Below are 20,107 nucleotides of genomic sequence, written 5' to 3' on the forward strand. Positions count from 1 at the left end.
GGCCACTCTGATGCTTGACCATGGTATGCCAAGCTTCAAAGTTGGGGGCCTCAGAGGTGCCACACTATGGAGCTGAGGCCATTGTGATTTTCGGCCATGGTATGCCTAGCTTCGAAGTTGGGGGCCTCAGAGGTGCTGAGCTATGGAGCTGAGGACATTGTGATGCTCGGCCATGGTATGCCGAGCTTCAAAGTTGGGGGCCTTGGAGGTGTCGAGTTACGGAGTTGGGGTCTCTGCTCTTCGACTGAGGAACTTGTACTTGAAATTTTGGAATCCGAGCACCGCTGCCCCAGTTCCAAAGTTGAAGGGTGGGGTGCTCGGCTGAGTCACAATGAGGCCTCCTTTGGTCGGTATTTGCTATTGGGCCATGGTTGGACTGCTGCTATAAGGTGGGCCGGGGCAATTATTGCCCTGGCCGTTGCTTGTCGAGGTTGTCGCGTCGGTTCTCGAGGCCGTACGCATGCGGCAACAATTACATTGATTGGTCTTCCCGAGCTTTGTTAGAGCGCAGCTTGATCCTCACCATAGATCTGGCATCGATTTGCGTTCCTGTGGGTTTTAAGAAGGGGTGGACAGGTATTCCCCCTTTGCCATTTGTAAGAGGAGTTGCTTGGATAGCTAAGCGGGGTGTTGTCAGCGTTGCTCGGTGGTGTGTCCAAAAGAATGTCGTTAACCACTTCAGAACACTAGTTTCAATATTTATAAATTCTTTTATTCTCAAAATAATTACAAAATGTAGTTAGTGGTGGAAAGGGGTCATATCCACAGGGAAGCGAGGGAAAATTTGTTACATACTTCAATCTAGACAAAATAACAAGATTTGAGATTGCATGAACACAAAATTTAATTAACTGAACTAGAATCCATTAAAATTAAATTCTAACTATGCTGAAAGTAAGAATTGTAGAAAAATAAATAAATAAGAAAAAAAAACTAAATAAAAAAATCTACAACTCGGTCAGAGGTAGCAGCCTCCGGATCTATTCTTTGACACTCGAACTCCTCGAGCTGGGCCTTCTGTCTTACCTGGCTAAATTTCAGATCTGCAGAAAGGCAGACAAAAATTAAATTTGATAAAAATTAATTGCAGAAATAAAATAAAAACTGGAAATTAAAGAATGAAAAATAAAAACACATGTAAAAAGTAAATCTAAAACTATGGGAAACTGGTTGGGATCCGGATACAGAGGTGGCAGTAGTGGATAAGCGAACTGCAAGCATGAACCCCTCCTCTTGCCTGGGCATTCTCCTCTTGCTCTACCCTTGAACTTCTCAAGAACAACCTTCCGTCTTACTTGGGGGCAGAATCCAACCCTTCTTAGGACCCCTTGGGTCCTTTTTATAGAGAATGAAGGATAGGTTTAGGATTAGAAAGAAAGAGAGGGGCGGCAGCTGGGTTTTTGCAAAAATATGGGTGCCCTAGGGTTGAGAATGGAGGGTTAGGATTGTTCTAAGGTGATCCTAAGGCTAAGAAGAGAAGGAGAGGGCACCGAATATTATGTAGGGCTGAGATTTGGGCACCTAGAATGGAGGGAGCAGATTTGGGCCCCTAGAGCTGGAGAAATGTGATTGGTTGGTGTGATGTGGCACCCTAAGGTGATTGGTTGAGGTTTAAGGAGTGAGGTGTAGGGATAGGATGCTGTGTAGGGAGAGATCTAAGGGTATGAGGGGCTGCTAAGGCTTGGATGGTTGAAATTAGAGAGTGGTTGCAGTGAAAGATGGGGATTTGTAGAACTGGGGGCGGCTAGGAGAGAAAGAGATGGGGGGAGGCACCTAGGGCTTCAAAGAGAGAGTTATTTCATAGGAAAGGCACCTATCTTGGTTTAGCAGATAGGAGGCGCGCTCCTATGCTCAATTTTTCACAGAAACACCCCCTCTCTCAGCTAGAATTCGCACCATCTTCCCAAAATCTGTCGAAAAGTCTGTAATTTTCCCAGTTTTTTATGCAGAATTTGCAGAGGGACCCTCAGAGGTCACAATATTGAATTTAACCAGAAAAATGGTTTAGACTAGCTAGTCTAAGGTCTAAAATACCCCTAAAATGTTGCCCTAAAAAATGGTTCACAATATTGAATTTAACCTCGTGTGGTTGATTTGTTTGCCTTTAAAAAAATAATAATAATAAATAAAAAAAAAGAGAAAATAAAAAAAATTTAAAAAATTCAAATTTAAGTTTAAATTTTAGGAATTTAAATTTCAAAATAAGAATTTGAATTTAAATTTCAAAAATTTAAATTTCGAATTAAAAAATTTTAAAAAATCAAATTTGAGTTTAAATTTCAGAATTTAAATTTCAAGATTTAAATTTGAAATTAAAATTCAAAATTAAAATTTTAAATTTCAAAAAAAAGAAGAAAAAGGGGGTTAAAATAAAATGAATTCAATGGCCAGAGTTTATGGAATGAGAAATTACTTCCATCTTGAGCCACAAATAGATTGGAACCATGTGTCTCAATAATTGGACAAGATTAATGGTATGACCCAAAGATTTGACCAAGTCCTTGCACGTCGTCAACAAAGTGGCCCATACCCAACCTTGTCATCCTATCCATCATGTTCCATTTGTGCAAGCCCGACCCATCATGTCAGCCAGTGCCCTACGGCGGGCCCATGTAAATCAGTCTGTCCAAACCAAATACATGTGGCCAACAAATTTTTCTAACCCAAGGCTAACCCATTCTCTAGTCCATATAACCCTGTGTGAGAAAATCAGCCCAATTTCAATTGTAGGGCCCAAGTCCAAGAAAACCCCCTACCAGATATGCACTCTCAGTGGTCTGAAGCACAGACCCACTGGGAGTACAATGATTACCATGGGACTCAACCGGCTCAACCATGTCAAACCTATACACAGTCCCAATATAACCTATCTAACTCCATGGCTCACCAATTTTAGAGGCCACAAATGCAAAGTTAATTCCAGCAGATGCATCCTAGGAACCAACCTCCTCAAGCACATACAGTAGATGACCAATTCATGCAGCTTCAGCAGCTGATCCTAAATCAGTAGTAGTCCATTGATAGATTAGAGAGCCAAATAGGACAGCTAGCCGAAGCCAAGGCGAGAAGAGAAGTAGGGAAAGTACCGAGTCAACCGGTTGCAACTCCTAGAAATTAACCATCGGGTTTTCCTCCACAACAAATTCAGCTACCTCCTAAGAACCCATAGTGTGAAAATACCAAGGCCATTACAACCTTAAGGAGTGGGAGGATTTTAGAGGACCCATGTGAGAAAAAGAGAGTCAATGAAAAGGAACAGGAAGACCCTAAGTTGGGGGGAAAAGAAGAAGAAAAGGAAACATCAAAAGAAGAACCTTTAGTGAACCAACCCATAGTTCCCTTTCCAACTGCACTCACAGTCAGGCCGGTGCGAAAGAAGAAAGAGACTTGCAATGATGAGAGCAAGGAAGTCCATATTAACTTCCCTCTCCTTGATGCGATCCAACATGTCCCGACCTATGCCAAGTTTTTAAAAGAGCTGTGTACTCAAATGATGGAGTCACAATTAACCCCACAAACATCAGGGAGTTTCTTCATAGACAGGGCCACTGTTGCACCCTTGTCAATTTTTGTTAGCAGTGCATGGAATTTCTCCAATTCCTTTAAAGAGATGGTTACATTACGAGCCAAGCTCAGGGCCGTCAAGACAACCCCAAATCTTCAAGTGTCTGACACTTGATTTCTTTCCGGTCCATAGTTCGTATGGAGTATTCAGAACCGATTTGGTTGGAACCCGGTTCAGCACGTAAATTGCAGTCTCTAATGCATATCCCCAAAAGGATGTGGGTAATTCCGAGCGTGTGAGAAGTGACCGGACCATGTCTAACAATGTCCTATTCCTCCTCTCTGAAACACCATTAAGCTGGGGTGTTGCAGGAGGAGCTAACTATGAGATAATCCCATTGGCCAACAAATAGTCCCTGAATTCGTCAGAGAGATACTCGCCACCTCGATCTGATTGAAGGGCCTTAATTTCTCTCCCTAAATATTTCTCGACCTCTTGTCTGAACTATTTGAACTTTTCAAATGATTCAGATTTATCTCATTAGGTACACGTAACCATATCGTAAGAAATCATCGGTAAAGGTGATGAAATACACATGTTGGTTGCGAGTCCTAACACTCAGGGGACCACATACATCACTATGTATAAGGTCAAGTGTGCTTGTACATCTTTCAGGCTTACCGTTAAATGGCCACTTTGTCATCTTGCCTCTAAGGTAAGGCTCACAAGTGGGAAGGTTTTCTACAGTTAGAAAACCCAAAGGACCATCCTTTACCAATCTTGTGATTTGGTCAATACCGATGTGGCCAAGTCGGTAATGCCACAGGCACGTGGGACTGGCTATCTAACGAGTCCTTTTATTGGGGATTTCGACTGACGTAATTTCGGTTAAGTTAGTTTCTAGAGAAGGATGTAGAACATAGAGACCATTCTCCAGTTCCCCGCATGCGATGAATTTATTGTTCCTTTTGATTGTAATCACATTAGTAAAAGAGACAGTATATCCATCCACACACAGTTTAGAAACAGAAATCAAATTTCTTCTTAGATTTTAATCTATGTTCCATTTCCATTTGTTCATCTCTGAGATTTCCCTCCTATCTCAGTGACGGAGACGGCAAAATGTCTTCTTAGATTTTAATCTATGTTCCATTTCCATTTGTTCATCTCTAAGATTTCCCTCCTATCTCAGTGACAGAGGGAGAAATGTCTCTGGAAATGTGGGAAATCACATAGGGTGCGTGGAGCCAATTATTTCAGCTGCATAACCCCACCACCTTTCTAGGACGGATCACATCCACTCATCGTATGAGGTTCCCTTTGACCTCTGTCAGACAAGGTTCAGAGCCATTTTCATGTAAGCCTTTCTATCCAGTGAGTACTCACCCATCATATTCAGGTTACGCCAAGGTACCGTGAGAGATTTCCCATTTTCTGGTAAAGCCCCACCCACATCGGTCTATGACGCCCCTATCATCTTATGAAACACTCTAACAGACCCAACAGCAAATGGATAGCCCAATTTTAATGTGTGTTTCCTCATTACTGAAAAACCCATCATCGTGCTAATGACAGAAGGCCTTTAGAGAGTCCATCATATGGATCTCCCTATCACATGCACTCATATTACCGGAGGGAACAAAAATTACGCCCTAGTTCTAATTTAGGTCAAACCAAAGTGGCTTCCATTGAATTTCATAAAGTCAGATTTCTGGTGAGCCTAAACTGGCTAGGGTTTCCGCACGCAACCCCTTTCAAGGTTGTGGGGTCCACCATTCATGGAAGGGGTCATCCAATGACCTTAGGGGACACCATGGCAATGATGTGCATTCAACCAAGGTGTGTGTAAGAGCCACTAACGTAACATCATGGGCCAAGTGCTTATGGCCCATGGTCGCAGCTCATCAAACATCCACACATCACATGATATGGAAGAATTGATCCAATCAGTCACTAGCCATAAAGCCCATTAATCAGCCCAGCAAAAACACAATATTAACAATTAACAACTAGGTATATGGGATGAATAGCAGTTAGCAGTTCGGCCCATATAGCTTTTCTCACAAAAGTGGGCTTTTGTAGTTTTAACTCTTTAAAACTGGGCTTTACAGGTTGGGCTGAATTAATCCCTACAATTGAACATCAGATTTGGGTCTGAAAGTGTGAGAAAACTGGACTGAAGACAGTCCCCTTTCGAACCCCAGATTCGGTCCAAACAGATTTGGTCCAATCTGGTCCGAGATGGTCTGCAACAGATTTTCAATTCAAGAATTAATTTAAGAAAGATATGAAATTAATACTTCTGATTTTAGACAATCATAAATCAGACATGAACTGTGCCTTGGGTCTCACCCTAGCGGCTGAGACAAGCCACCCCAACAGTTGGCAGCACACCAGTGTCAGCCTTGGTAGGATAAATCTCCCCAGACTTATCCAACGGCTGTGAACATTTAAAACCAATACAAGTCTCATTAAGTGTCCAGTTTTAGGGTCTTACACAGAAGTATACCACACAACATGAATCAAACATGTACTTTATTTATTTACATTAAATATCAAAAGTACATCAAAGTTGATTGAAGCTAAGGGCATACAAAAACTGTCCAACACCTACTGCTACAAAGTGATGCCCTAATGCAGGGGCCACCTACCAATGCCTCGTCAACAAGGTGTTCAAAAATCAAATGGGGAGGAACGTCGAAGCCTATGTGGACGATATGGTGGTAAAGAGCCTGAAAGCTAAGATGCACACCTTGGACCTGGCCGAGACTTTTGACACCTTGCAGAAGTTCAACACGAAGCATAATCCCAGCAAGTGTGCCTTCAGCGTCACCTGAGGCAAGTTCTTGGGCTTCGTCATTACTCAAAGAGGCATTGTGGCCAACCCTGACAAAATATGGACCATACTGGAGATGGCGCCCCCTCGGCCGGTGAAGGAGACTCAGAGGCTCATCGACTGAATAGCTGCTCTCAACCGCTTCATGTCGAAGTCGGCTGCCCAATGTCTTCCCTTCTTTTGCACCATCAAGAAACTAAAAGATTTCTAGTGGACGAAGGAGTGCTAGTGCACTTTTGACGATCTAAAGATATACCTTGCCTCACCACCCCTCCTTGCCTAAGCTACTCCAGGAGAAATTTTGTACTTATACTTGTCAGACGGGGACAAGGCATTCAGTTTGGTCTTGATAAAAGAGGACGGGACACAAAAGCCAATATACTATGTCAGCAAGGTTCTCTATGATGCTGAGACCAGATATCCCAAGGTGGAGAAACTGGCCTTCGCCCTTGTAATCTCATCCAGGAAGCTCAAGTTGTATTTTCAAGCTCACACCATCGTGGTTCTAATGAACCAGCCCCTCAAGGCCGTCCTCACCAAGCCTAAGACCTTGGGATGTTTGATTAAGTGGGTCGTTGAGCTATCTGAGTTCACCATCCAGTACTAGCTGAGGCCTGCAATCAAAGCGCAAGCCTTGGCAAACTTTGTAGTAGAATGCACCTTCAGCCAAGCCCTCCACCGAGCCCCCGAAGATGAATTGGAAGAGGGTCACCCAATCGAGGAAGCTCATCCCGCCAAGCCCCCTGATGAGCTGAGCAGTGTCCCCTGGGCATACCAAACCACACCTCGGATGGCCACGGGACAGATCCCATTCGGCCTAACCTACGGTATAGAAGCAGTTATCCCAGTAGAGATCAGCCAGCCGACGCTCCGGATCAAAGCGTACAATGAAGCCGAGAATAGTGATGCATTGAGAACAATCCTAGATCTGCTGAAAGAAGCCCGGGAGAAGGCACAAATTTGGGTGGCTGCCTACCAGCAACGAGTGGCCCGCTACTACAACTCGAAGGTGAAAGAAAGACACTACCGAGAGGGAGACCTCGCCCTTAGGAAGGTCATGGTCCCCGAGCCCGGAGTAGGAAAGTTGGGCCCCAACTAGGAAGACCCTTACAAAGTCAAGCAAGTCCTCGGCCCTGGTACCTTTCGTCTGGAACACTTAGATAGAAGACTCATCCCTCAGACATAGAACTTGGAGAACCTCCGGATGTACTAACAGTAAATGTAAATTTTGATGGACAAATGAGGAATGAATAGTGCAAAGTTCCTCTTCGACTCAATGTTTAGCGTGTATTCTCACTAAGTTCCAAGGGACCCCTCGGCTTCTTGACTGGCCGAAACGCGCAGCCTCTTTCGAGGACCATGCGCTCGTGTCGGACCATCGCCATGAAACATAGCCAGTGGCGGACACCCAAACTTAGCCTCACTAAACGAAAATACATCAGGACAGCTAAGGCATTGCACGCCTCACTACCCGCCTCGGTGGCGGATGGCCTCTTGGTATTATATACTTTGCATTTTTTATGGCAACCCCGACCAACTCAGTGGTTCGCCTTGGCCTGAGACCCCGACCGTGATAAGAATCCACTAGGTGACCTGCTCTAGGAACTCTTCAATTAATTTGTTATGCGCACCCAAAAGCTAGAAAACAAGTTGTAGTTGATCAGATTAGATAGAACCTTAAAGAAACTAAGTCCTTAAATAATCCAATCTTGAAGACGCCACAAAAGTTGATCACTCCCTTGATAAGTCAAGATATTGTATTCTACCAAAAGCACAAGAAGGCAAAGCTAAGCTTGCTGAAAATACCTCTATATTATTGATGATCTCATTTTACACAATTGTAGCCTTTACATAAGCATGTAAACATCATTATCTTATAAAGAAACTCCTAATATAATCATGTAAACACCATTATCTTATAAGGAAACTCCTAACTAATGAGGATCTCTTTAATTTAGGAAAACAAATCTGCCTTGATATAAGAATCCTTCTAAAAGACTACAACTAACGACAACTAAGCATAGAAAAGTCAAAGTAAAACAAAACAAGACAAAAACAAGCCCATCAATACATCTTAGCATGCAGATTGGGCCTTTCCTTATCATGTCCATGTGCCTTGGTCTTATGTCATGGATTCCAAGCTTTGTTCTTACAGATCTAAGCCTTGCACATAAAGATAAGTGATTATCCTTGGTGAAACTTTGGAAACTTCTAGAACAGCCTCTTTGTCATGCACATCCATGATTAAGCCTTGTAAAGCCTCTTTCATCCTCTTTGTCCTTGCCCTAGTCATTGGACCACCGATTCCTTGCAAAGGATCTTGAGAATATTTGGGAATATTAGCTTGAGCCATTTGGCCAGCACCTGGATCTCCATTAGACCTTCTAGGAGCATCACCTCAGCCTCATCGTAGTAACCATTTGGGAAAGAGATTAGCCAGGCGAGCTACACCTCTGCCTCTGCCCCTCCCCCACACTTCAACAGGCCACCCCGGCCTCGCCAAAGTAAACACTTGGAAGGAAGAAAGCCAAGCAAACCGCACCTCGGTCGCACACCTTATGCCTCGGCTTCGATTCCCCAACTATCTAAAGTGAGCCATTACGAAGCATTTTTTTAACTATGATCTCTTCGTTGAGAGGGGCAGGGACCCCTTGGTAAAAAAACAGAGAGAGAGAATAAGAGAAAGAAGGAGAGAACACAACACAAAAATTGCTCTGATCATTCATTCATTCATCTCGTATAAGCATTTACAAAAAATTTGTGGCCTCGGTGGCCAAGAACATTTACAGCAAAAAAGAAAAACAAAAATACAAGAAAAAAAAGCAGCTACGCTTCACCACTAGCCAGGGGGAGGGTAGAGTCTTCGGCTCCATCAGCAACCTCAGCCCCATCAACGGCCTCAACTGCTCGTGATTCGGCCTCGACTACCCGTTCCTCTGCTCCCACTACCCGCTTGCAGGCCCCTAGTGTAACTCCATCAAGATGAGCCTGATCCTCCTCAGATTTCTTGAGGGCCTCCTTCACGCGGTCGACTCGGGCCTTCTCCCTCTTCAAATCATCCTCCAGCATCTGCCGAAGGTGCTACTCTTCCTTCAGGGAGGCCATGGCCTCGTCTTGGCTGCTCTCCACCTTGGCAGCCTTCACGGCTCCATTCAATCTGCCATGCCAATGTAGTGATGACAGACCTGCACTGAGGAGAGCACCATCAGTAAAGCAAGTAGCAATCAAGAAAAAAGTAAGTGTTGAGGAATGGATGAAGTACGAGGGAGAAGCCATACCTCGGCCACATGATAGAGACCCTCATTGCGGACTAACTGGGGGTCACTCTGCATCATCTCGAAGCAGTCCCTCGGAAGGACCAACCTGCTCACTAGGGCCTTGGCAACCCCCTTCTCCAAGATAGAGTCCCCCTCGTGGATCTACCAGTGGGGACGAAACACCCGAGTAAGGCGTTCAGCCTCCTCAGTCAGGTCCTAGGAGGATGAGGGCCCTGCAGGACACCCCTTCATAGGGGGCTTCTTCACGACGGTAGGCTTGGTCGGCCGATCTTTGTGTGCTAGCTTATTCGACAGGCGGTCCCATGGAGCCTCCTCAACTGGCCTCTTCTTCCCATGCTCGGCTGCTGGCTTCTTCCCTCAATCCCCTCGGCCAGCAGGGACTTGTTGTGGATTGGCCCCCCTAGCGGGTGCTCCCTCGGCAGGCTTCTTCGGCGCTTGCCCTCCTGGAGTGCTGCCCCCTTGGGCCTTCTTCCTGGCGTGGATGCTCTCTAATAGCAGCTTCTTCGCGTCCATGGGAACCTTTGCAAATAGGCAAAAAACACAAGTTAGTAAGCTAAGGAAAACGAGGGGAATGCGTTAAGAGACTATAGGACCTCTCCTACCGATTAGGGCAGGGCTGACCCCGCGTACACCAAGGGGAACTCCTCCTCCACCAAAGGCTTGGCCTTGACCTTCCCCAACACGAGTAGGTGGGCTATGTCAGTGGCCTCCTCGTTCCGAAGTGTGGGGGGACACCTCTCCACTGTCGTACAGGCCTCTCCCCACCTTGACCTGAACGACCAACCCACAGGACAAGAAATAAAAAAGAACTTGCCCTTCCAATTATGGACAGATGAGGGGTTGTCAACAAGCTTACCCTTCCGATGCTGAAGGTAATACATGTCAGCATTGGAGGTGTGCTTCCTTGGCATGAACAAGGCACTGAATAACTTAAGCGTCAGCTCCACGTCCTGAAGCTAAGCCACTACCAACATGGCTACCATGGTTCGAAGGGCGTTGGGGACAAGCTGGCTGATGGTGATCCCATACCACCTCTTCATCTCGGAAATCAGAGGGTGAAGAGGGAACCTAAAGCTGAACTCTAAGAAATGTTGGTACACGTAGATCTCCCCCCCCCCTCGGGAGTCCACGGACGGTCACCAACGTCAAGTACTCGAAGTGAGTAGGACTGAGGTATGTAGAAGTGCCTGGCCAGGGCCTTCATTTAGTCTACGTCCAGAGTGCTATCGAACTCCAAACACGATAGATTGGCCAGGGCACCCCTCGAGGAGCGCTTTCCACCGCCACCCTCGGATTGTGCTCAGGGACCTGGTCCCGCTCGGTCAGAGGAGACCCCTTCGGCTCCCTCGGCGTCACAGATGCGGCGCTCTCACAGGGAGGGCCACTGCCTCGGCCGTTGCCCTCGGCACCCCCCAGAAGCTACCCTCTCCTTTAGCACCTCCACCTCTCACCGAGGGGGGACCTCGCAAACCAACGGCCCCAAATTGGAGCTAAGCGGAGTAGGAGTCCAAAGAGAACTCCCTTCCAAAAATTTGGGAAGCTCATTACACTCGGGGCCAAAATTGGAACCAAACATTGGGCCGAGGTGTTACCTAAAGAAGAAGGTTAGAAGGAACTAGACAAAGTGTGTTAGCCGAAGGCTTGGGAAGCAGGAGTCTCGATTGCAAGGGAGCCTAGAGTCAAATGACAAAGAAAAAATTGCATCTAAGGCCCTTATTTATAGGAGAATAAACGGCCAAGATCCAATGGTGGGGAAACCTCCACCCCTATTGCCCATCCGTGGCATGACACTCGGCACTCAGCCTCGGGGAGACCAAACGACGCCGGCCGAATCGACGAGTCCATTCACCACAACCCGCTGGTTCAAACCCATTGACCCAATGGACTTGCATACTGGCTCACTCAGAGCATCCATCCCGCCTACGGAAGACTCTCGTCACGCACGACTCATACAAGAGAGCCCCGATGCAGCAACCCACTCGAGCACGAGGCATGGGCTCGGCTTCTCCGAACCCACTAGCACGGGCTTCCCAGCTGGAGTCGAGGCCCTAACAGCTTTGCCACTCTACCATGAAGAAGAAATCGGGCCGAAGCATACGCAAGACAAACACGACGCCACTACAGGGTACACCTTGCGAGATAAACCCAAAGGCACCTACCAATGTTAGCACTCCCTTCGGCCAAAGCCGAAGCCCCCCGCCTCAGTCTCGGGAGTGGGGGGAAAGTGATGTAGGCGCATTCGGCTCCCCCAAGATGACGCGTGTCAGACGGAAGGCGACAGCATGGGGTTTCCATAAGGACGCACGGACCCCTTCAGTACGAACCAGACGGGTCCAATCGCAAGGCACCGCGTGTCCTCCGCTGGAACATCTCGCAAGACCTCATATGGCTCGCATCTGGGCCATCCGAGCCTAACCACTCCCAGGCAGCTCTGACTATAAAGGCAAGGCACCCCCCACAATGTAAAGGATCCAGAACTTTTGAGACCTCTCATATTCTCTTCATTGAGGACTTAGTGCCATCAGTGACCTCGTCCGGACCCCTCGGTTCCAGACTTACTGCTTACCTCGTGCAGACACTAACTTGATCGTCAGAGTCCTTGCCTCGGGTTTCCACCCAAGGCCTCTGACACTCTCTTCCTTGCGAAGCAACTTCCAAGAGTTCTTCTAGACCCCTTGTACGCACAAGTGAGCAGCTATATCCTGGTCTCCTCAAACGTCCTCAATACTAGCCCTTGGCCTCTATAGTATTCGAGGGAACAATCCGCCTCGACCTACAGTCCTCGGCCTCGACACATCCCCTCTGGAATCTCAAAACCTTCGGCCCTCCTTTGAAGGTCAGGAGTGAATTTACCTTGTTGCCCTCGGCCAATCCGAGTGCCAACAGGGGGATTTTTACTTTACCCTTTTTTGGGTAAAAGACTTAAACCTTCCCTAATGTTTATCTTAAATACTAAGACCTTCTCTCACTTTTCTAAATGGACTTAAACTTCTTGTTCAATGGAATTATGGAACGGAGATCTCCCTTCCATTAATAATTTGTTAAGATCCATTTGTACATTATATCACTTATAGTTAATTATTTTTTAAATCCCAATTTTATCTTTTACCTTTACTTAAGAAAACCACCCGAAATCCTGGAAGGTCTATTATATGAATTCTTGTATCAAAGAGGTCTAGGTTCAAGAATCATTTTCTTGTCACTAAGATTCATCTGCATTTAACTCTTTGAAAACTCCTAGTGAGTCTACTAAACTAGACCTGTTCATGGGTCGGGCTTGGTGACGGGTTGTCAAAGCCCTCAAAATTAATTCTAGTCCCACCTTACTATAAATTTGAAGTAACAATGGTACCAAGTTGAATCCCACAGGGAGCCAGTAATTAATTTCTCAGCCGAAAGCGCAATATAAAGAGTGGGCAATTTGAATAATTTAAAATTCTAAAATAACAAAAGAGCAATTAACAACTAACAAGGAAAATTCAGTCTTACCAAATCTCGATCCAAGGGTTCGGATTGAGTCAATTGGTCATCAATCATAGGTAAACTTCAGCAGTCTTGCAATTCAAGTATTTAACCTTAAGATTTATTAGGATAGCCATAATAAACCTCGTGTTTTCCTGAATTAGTTGACCAAACCCAGCATTCGATCAACACTTATCATTAACCGACTAGGTACGATAACGTTCCATATCAATTAATTATAGCAATAACCTTTGTGAAAACAGTTAAACCAAAATAACAATAATTGAGATAGCTGCAATTATCGAATCTTGTTCCGTTGATTCCCCTTAGGTTAAAACATACCCATACATTGGTCAAAGGCTGTCACGAACAATTGACCCATGTAGGATAATAACCTAATTGCTACTTGTCCCACTATTCGTGACAATTACGGATCATCAAACCATGGATAGCATTAGGAAGATCAACATTAATTAATTTGTCAGACTAATTAACATTAACATTCATAAGAACATGCACAAGAATCAACGAATACTTGAATTAAAAGAAAGAATTTAAATTAAACACAAAACCTCACGATGACACAATTGAATCGAAAATCCCCCTTGAATCAGAAAAGAAAAGCTTAGCCGCTCATGGTTGTCGACTCCTTCTTGCTCTGCTTCCCAGATGGATGGACTGATCCTCTGAATTGATTGAGTGCTTCAGTGATTGAGTGATGCCTAAATCCGGTTCCCCCCCCCCCCCCCCCTCCTTTATATAGCTTTAGGAGGAGGAGCTCTCTCCAACTCCTCTTAGGAGATTATCCTCAAAAAATAGAAAGTCCTAATCAGTTTTGATCTAATCCTATCCTATCTCTTATCTAGTAATCTAATCTCAATCATCTTATCCATCTAGGATTACATTTGAAATTTGACTCTGATGGGACTCTTTATTCTTGAATTCGAGTTGGGCTCTTTAATAACTTGGGCCGCTACAAGGCTTTCCTGCGGATTTGGGCTTCAACTGTGAACTGGGCATTAGGAATCTGTTCCGACTTCGGGCCCGATTTTGACCTCAATGTAGACCGAATCTGTCAAAACCCAAACACGGGAGTTGTGGAGTTCTTCCTTATCTTTCTAGTGCATCTTGAATCATCCCAATAGGAGTCTGGAGTTGAGAGTTATGCCCCGATTACTGAACGGTGCCGAAACTGTGCAAAATCATCCAATTAGCCTTATTTTCCTCCACTTGCCTTCTTGCTTGCCCTAAATCAAAATACAAGAGTAATGAGTCCAATTAAGTGCTAATTTAATGTAAAAGAATGAATATTTGGGGATAAAAATATGATACTTTTTATTCCCATCAAATCCCCCCACACTTAAACCTTGCCCGTCCTCGGGCAAGACAAAACTCTAGCAAAAATAATCTAACTACCTATTGATTTTTAAAACTCTCTCTCTCAACATGATGCTTAGCCTCTCGCATGCTTCAATCCAGACTTAATAATCTTTTCATTTTCCACTTCCTTCTCCTCTTTAACTTGTCAAAGAGTAATTTCAACTCACCATTCCTCATGAACCCAAGTTAATTCAACAGTCAAGGAAAACAAACATTCCAAAACTGAACATTTTTGCACTAAAATAGGCACTCATTATTTTAACAATCAAATGCAACCGGATTCAAATATCTCTCTTTGTTTTTTAGGCATCATTAGTCTCTTAGGTCAAAACAAGGTATGTTATTACCATAAACTTGCTTATGTATCACGTCTCCTCCACTTAGCATGAGTTCAATGCATCAAAAATTGAAATGGAGTGTTAGGGGTGAGTGCATTTTATGCTCCATCTCACCCTTTTCTTTTGTTTCTAAATGTGAGTGCATCTTATGCTCTATCACACATTTGTCTTTCGCTTCTAAATGTGAGTGCATTTTATGTTCCATCTCACATTTGTCACGATTTTTTTTTTTTGCACAATAATAGACATCACCATTTCCATTCTGATCCACGAACTCATTGGCGTGGTCTCAACATGACTGCAAAAAAAGTTCTAAAATAATCAAACTATGTTTGACAGGCTTAAAAAAAATTGCTCATAAGGGTTACATTTGTATTGAATCTTGCTTATTCCAAAATAATGAGGTGCCTTACGTAGTCAAAAAGTTCAGTTAGTCATGCTTGCATCTTGTCTTGTCTATTCAACCTAAGCACATAAATCATGATAGTTTAAAATTATTCAAAGATAAATTTCTAGGGAGCAGAAACTTCAAAAAGCAAGGTTAAAAAGTGATGATCGAAGCATGCTAGAGTTAATCTAGAATTTATCAAATTCCCTTAATCCCCCCACACTTAAGGTATACATTGTCCCCAATGTATATGACTGTGCGTAAGATAGAAAGATTTAAGGGAACTTCCCTGAACGCCTTGTTGAGATCCTTCCGGTGTGAAATCAGCTGCTAAACACAACCATGTTCCTAAAATTGAAAACAAGAAGAATAACGAAACAAAAATAACTAAACACAATGGGTTGCCTCCCACAAGTGCAATTGTTTAACGTCGTTATGCTCGACGTCCTTCTTGCTCTCTTAATTCGATGAATAATGAGGGAGATCCAACGAGATGTCTACCAAGGAGGAGACATTTGCATCATCATGGAACAACTTTAATCTGTGCCCGTTCACTTTGAAAACCTTATTTGTATCAAGAATTTTGATCTCCACTGCACCATAAGGAAACACATTAGTAACAACAAATGGACCCATCCACCTAGAATGCAACTTACCTGGCATGAGTTTGAGTCGAGAATTATATAATAACACCTTTTGACCAACCATAAATTGTTTCCTTAAAAGCAAATTATCATGGAACAACTTGGTCTTCTCTTTGTAGATTCTCGAATTCTCACATGCTTCTAACCGCAACTCCTTCAATTCTTGTAATTGGAGATTTCTTGCCTTTCCAGTTTCTTCTATGTCCATATTGCAACGTTTGATTGCCCAATATGCCTTATGTTCGATTTCAACTGGTAAATGACAAGATTTGCCAAAAACTATCCTATAAGGAGACATCCCTATTGGTGTTTTGTATGCGGTTCGAGATGCCCAAAGTGCATCATCTAGACGTAGGCTCCAATCCTTTCTACCTGGATTTACCATCTTCTCTAAAATGGATTTGACCTCTCGATTGAAAATCTCAGCTTGTCCATTTGTCTGAGGGTGATAGGCAGTGGCGAGTCGGTGATGCACCCCATACTTTTTTAGCAAGGCTTCAACGGCTTTATTACAAAAGTGGGTCCCTTGATCACTTATGATGGTTCGAGGAATACCAAACTTACTGAAAATGTTAGATATGATAAAACTTACAACACACTTAGAATCATCAGTTTTGGTGGCTTTTGCTTCCACCCATTTCGAGACATAATCAATTGCCAGAAGTATGTAAACAAAACCACAAGAGGAAGGAAATGGTCCAATAAAATCAATACCCCATTTCTACGAGACAATGCACCTGTTCGTTGGCATCTTTCACAATTTTTACAGAACAAGTATGCATCTTTAAATAAAGTTGCCTAATACAACCCACTATCTAAGACCCTCCTAGCAGTTCTTTTTGGCCCAAAATGACCACCACAAGCATAATTATGACAAAAATTCAAAATCGACATATGTTCACTTTCAGGGACACATCTCCTAATCACCTGATCAGAGCAAAATTTGCACAAATAAGGTTCATCCCAAACATAATATTTTGCCTCATACCTAATTTTATCCTGCATCGACTTGCTAAGATAACTAGGCAAAATTCCAGTAACTAAGTAATTCACAATATCAGCATACCAAGGGACCATACCTTTTATTTGGAACAGTTGCTCATCAGGAAAAAGCTCAGAGATGGGTGAGGAGTCTTCATCTTTTACCAATCTGCTTAGATGGTCCGCCACCGAATTTTCAGCTCCCCTTCAATCATTGATTTCTAAATCGAACTCTTGGAGCAAAAGTATCCACCTTATCAGCCTCGGTTTTGACTCCTTTTTCGTCAATAAGTATTTCAAAGCTGCATGATCAGAAAACACAATCACTTTAGAGCCAAGAAAATATGATCGAAATTTATCTAAAGCAAAAACAATTTCTAATAGCTCCTTTTCGGTGGTTGTGTAGTTGCATTGTGCAACATTCGGCGTCCTCGAAGCATAGTAAATGACATGGCTCTTCCCATCAATCCGTTGACCTAGAACAGCTCCTACCGCATAGTTGCTTGCATCGCTCATGATTTGAAAGGGCAAGTTCTAGTCCGGTGGTTGAATAACGGGTGCAATCGTCAACAAATTCTTGAGCTTATCAAATGCTTCCTTGCATTCATCCCCAAAGTCGAAAGGCACATATTTTTTAAGAAATTTGAACAATGGCAGGGCAATTTTTGAAAAATCCTTAATAAACCTACGATAAAACCCTACATGTCCAAGAAAAGCACGCACTTCCCTAACATTTGTAGGGTAAGGTAAGCTCACAATTAAATCAACATTAATTAATTTGTCAGACTAATTAACATTAACATCCATAAGAACATGCACAAGAATCAACGAATACTTGAATTAAAAGAAAGAATTTAAATTAAACACAGAACCTCACAATGACACAATTGAATCGAAAATCCCCCTTGAATCAGAAAATAAAAGCTTAGCCGCTCATGGTTGTCGACTCCTTCTTGCTCTGCTTCCCAGATGGATAGACTGATCCTCTGAATTGATTGAGTGCTTCAGTGATTGAGTGATGCCTAAAGCTAGTCCCCCCCCCCCCCCTTTATATAGCTTTAGGAGGAGGGGCTCTCTCCAACTCCTCTTAGGAGATTATCCTCAAAAAATAGAAAGTCCTAATCAGTTTTGATCTAATTCTATCCTATCTCTTATCTAGTAATCTAATCTCAATCATCTTATCCATTTAGGATTACATTTGAAATTTGACTCTGATGGGACTCTTTATTCTTGAATTCGAGTTGGGCTCTTTAATAACTTGGGCCGCTACAAGGCTTTCCTACGGATTTGGGCTTCAACTATGAATTGGGCTTTATTAGGAATCTGTTCCGACTTCGGGCCCGATTTTGACCTCGATGTAGACCGAATCTGTCAAAACCCAAACACGGGAGTTGTGGAGTTCTTCCTTATCTTTCCAGTGCGTCTTGAATCATCCCAATAGGAGTCTGGAATTGAGAGTTGTGCCCCGATTACTGAACGGTGCCGAAACTGTGCAAAATCATCCAGTTAGCCTTATTTTCCTCCACTTGCCTTCTTGCTTTCCCTGAATCGAAATACAAGAGTAATGAGTCCAATTAAATGCTAATTTAATGTAAAAGAATGAATATTTGGGGATAAAAATATGATATTTTTTTATTCCCATCATTTGGGCTTGCCATTTATCAAAATTCTAATGGGCCCGAGCCCCAGATAATGTAAAGTTGGGCCCAAAACCTAGTCCGTGAACAAGTCTACATGAACTAATATGAATTCTATGAGTCCACTTCATAGAATTATTCTCGAAAAGAGTTTATGTTCAAATCAACATTAGAACTCTTGATTTGCATTTTGTTAGTGGGCATCAATTAAAATACTTCAAAACTAAAAATTAGTTGTGATCAAAATAATTTGATATTTCATACAATTTTTTTCTAAAAAATAGATATAAAAAGTCTTGAAAAAAAAACAAAAAATGGATTACTGAATAAGAAACTAAGATCCTACTCCCACCAGGCCTACCTAACGAACCTCTTCATTGATTAGAGCCAACATATGTCAAGTATCGAATGCTTTGCCCAAAACCTACAAGTTCAAATTAAAGGGAGGAATGGGTTTTTTCAACCTCTCTGTTTTCATCATCGAACAATCAATTAAATGATTAAATGAAGCCTTTTTTGGTTTTCTCCCTATTTTTTCATGTATTTTTTCCCATTTCCCCTCTATTTCAATTGTCTTCATTAACATAATAAGTTGTATTGGATCGGGAAATGCTTTCAGGTTCATTATATTGATTTGTTTTAAGGTGTTTTTTCTCGACGATCATAAGGCCAATCCAATAATCTAACACCCTACCAATGTAATAATGTAAAGGTTTGGTACTTGGTAGGGTCATAGGGATTTGGAATGCGTTTTGTTGGTAGGAGATACAAACTCTTCTACAAAAATCGAAGAGGTGTTCAATTCGAATCCGAATATAAATGAATCAAGATCAACCTATATACAGATGCTAGCTGTTAGATATGTAAATAACGGTTCCACCATTGATGAGTAGAACGACATGAGGCAAAAGGGAAAATATTATCATGTACACATGAAACGAATAAATAAATTCTAAAACCCCAATTCTCTCCTTTAAATTCCTCTTAGTATATTGTATATCTTATCCATTCCTCCTACTTCACAGTAGGAAGGAGGAAATAGAAATTGTGTCTCTTTATCCTATGCACCTTTCTCCTCAAAATAAAGAAAACAATATAAATTACAAAAAAAACAAAGAAATACACAAAAGCATTTACAAAAAAAAATAGAAAATCATAAAAATTTCTATACCATACATACATACATACACACATACATATATATATATATATACCAAAAAATGAGAATGTTGCAATTGGTTCCCTGACTTTACTTTCCAACTTTACCCTCAACTTTCTATTTTTTCCATTATATATATATTGTCACTACAAAATAATTATGAAAAACATAAAATGAAGAAAACAATATAAATTACAAAAAACAAAGAAATACTAATGGAGATCGAGTTACTGGCCAAATGATTCAAGCTAATATTCCCAAATATTCTCAAGATCCTTTGCAAGGAATCGGTGGTCCAATGACTAGGGCAAGGACAAAGAGGATGAAAGAGGCTTTACAAGGCTTAATCATGGAAGTGCATGACAAAGAGGCTGTTCTAGAATTTTCCAAAGCTTCACCAAGGATAATCACTTATCTTTATGTGCAAGACGATGTGCAAATCCTAGATCTGGAAGAACAAAACTTGGAACCCATGACATAAGACCAAGGCACATGGACA

General features: G+C 42.7%; 1 protein-coding gene across 1 annotated transcript; it reads right to left on the reverse strand.

The window, feature by feature from the left end:
- Positions 1-15,646: 15,646 nt before the first annotated feature.
- LOC104589248 (uncharacterized) lies at positions 15,647-16,216 on the reverse strand. Its single transcript, XM_010247499.1, has 2 exons — positions 15,844-16,216; positions 15,647-15,780 (listed from the first exon to the last, which is right to left on the reverse strand). Exons 1-2 carry the CDS (start codon positions 16,214-16,216, stop codon positions 15,647-15,649), a joined length of 507 nt encoding a protein of 168 aa, XP_010245801.1.
- Positions 16,217-20,107: the final 3,891 nt, after the last annotated feature.

Source organism: Nelumbo nucifera, chromosome 2 (genome assembly GCF_055504915.1).
Source record: "Nelumbo nucifera cultivar China Antique chromosome 2, China Antique-T2T, whole genome shotgun sequence".
NCBI classification, from domain to species: domain Eukaryota; kingdom Viridiplantae; phylum Streptophyta; class Magnoliopsida; order Proteales; family Nelumbonaceae; genus Nelumbo; species Nelumbo nucifera.

Excerpts from the sequence above, each read along its gene's own strand:
- LOC104589248 (XM_010247499.1), bottom strand. The coding sequence starts at position 16,216 with ATGGTAAATCCAGGTAGAAAGGATTGGAGCCTACGTCTAGATGATGCA. Across the intron at positions 15,781-15,843 it reads TCGACTCAAACTCATGCCAG|TGGAGATCAAAATTCTTGAT; the intron begins GTAAGTTGCATT and ends CTTATGGTGCAG.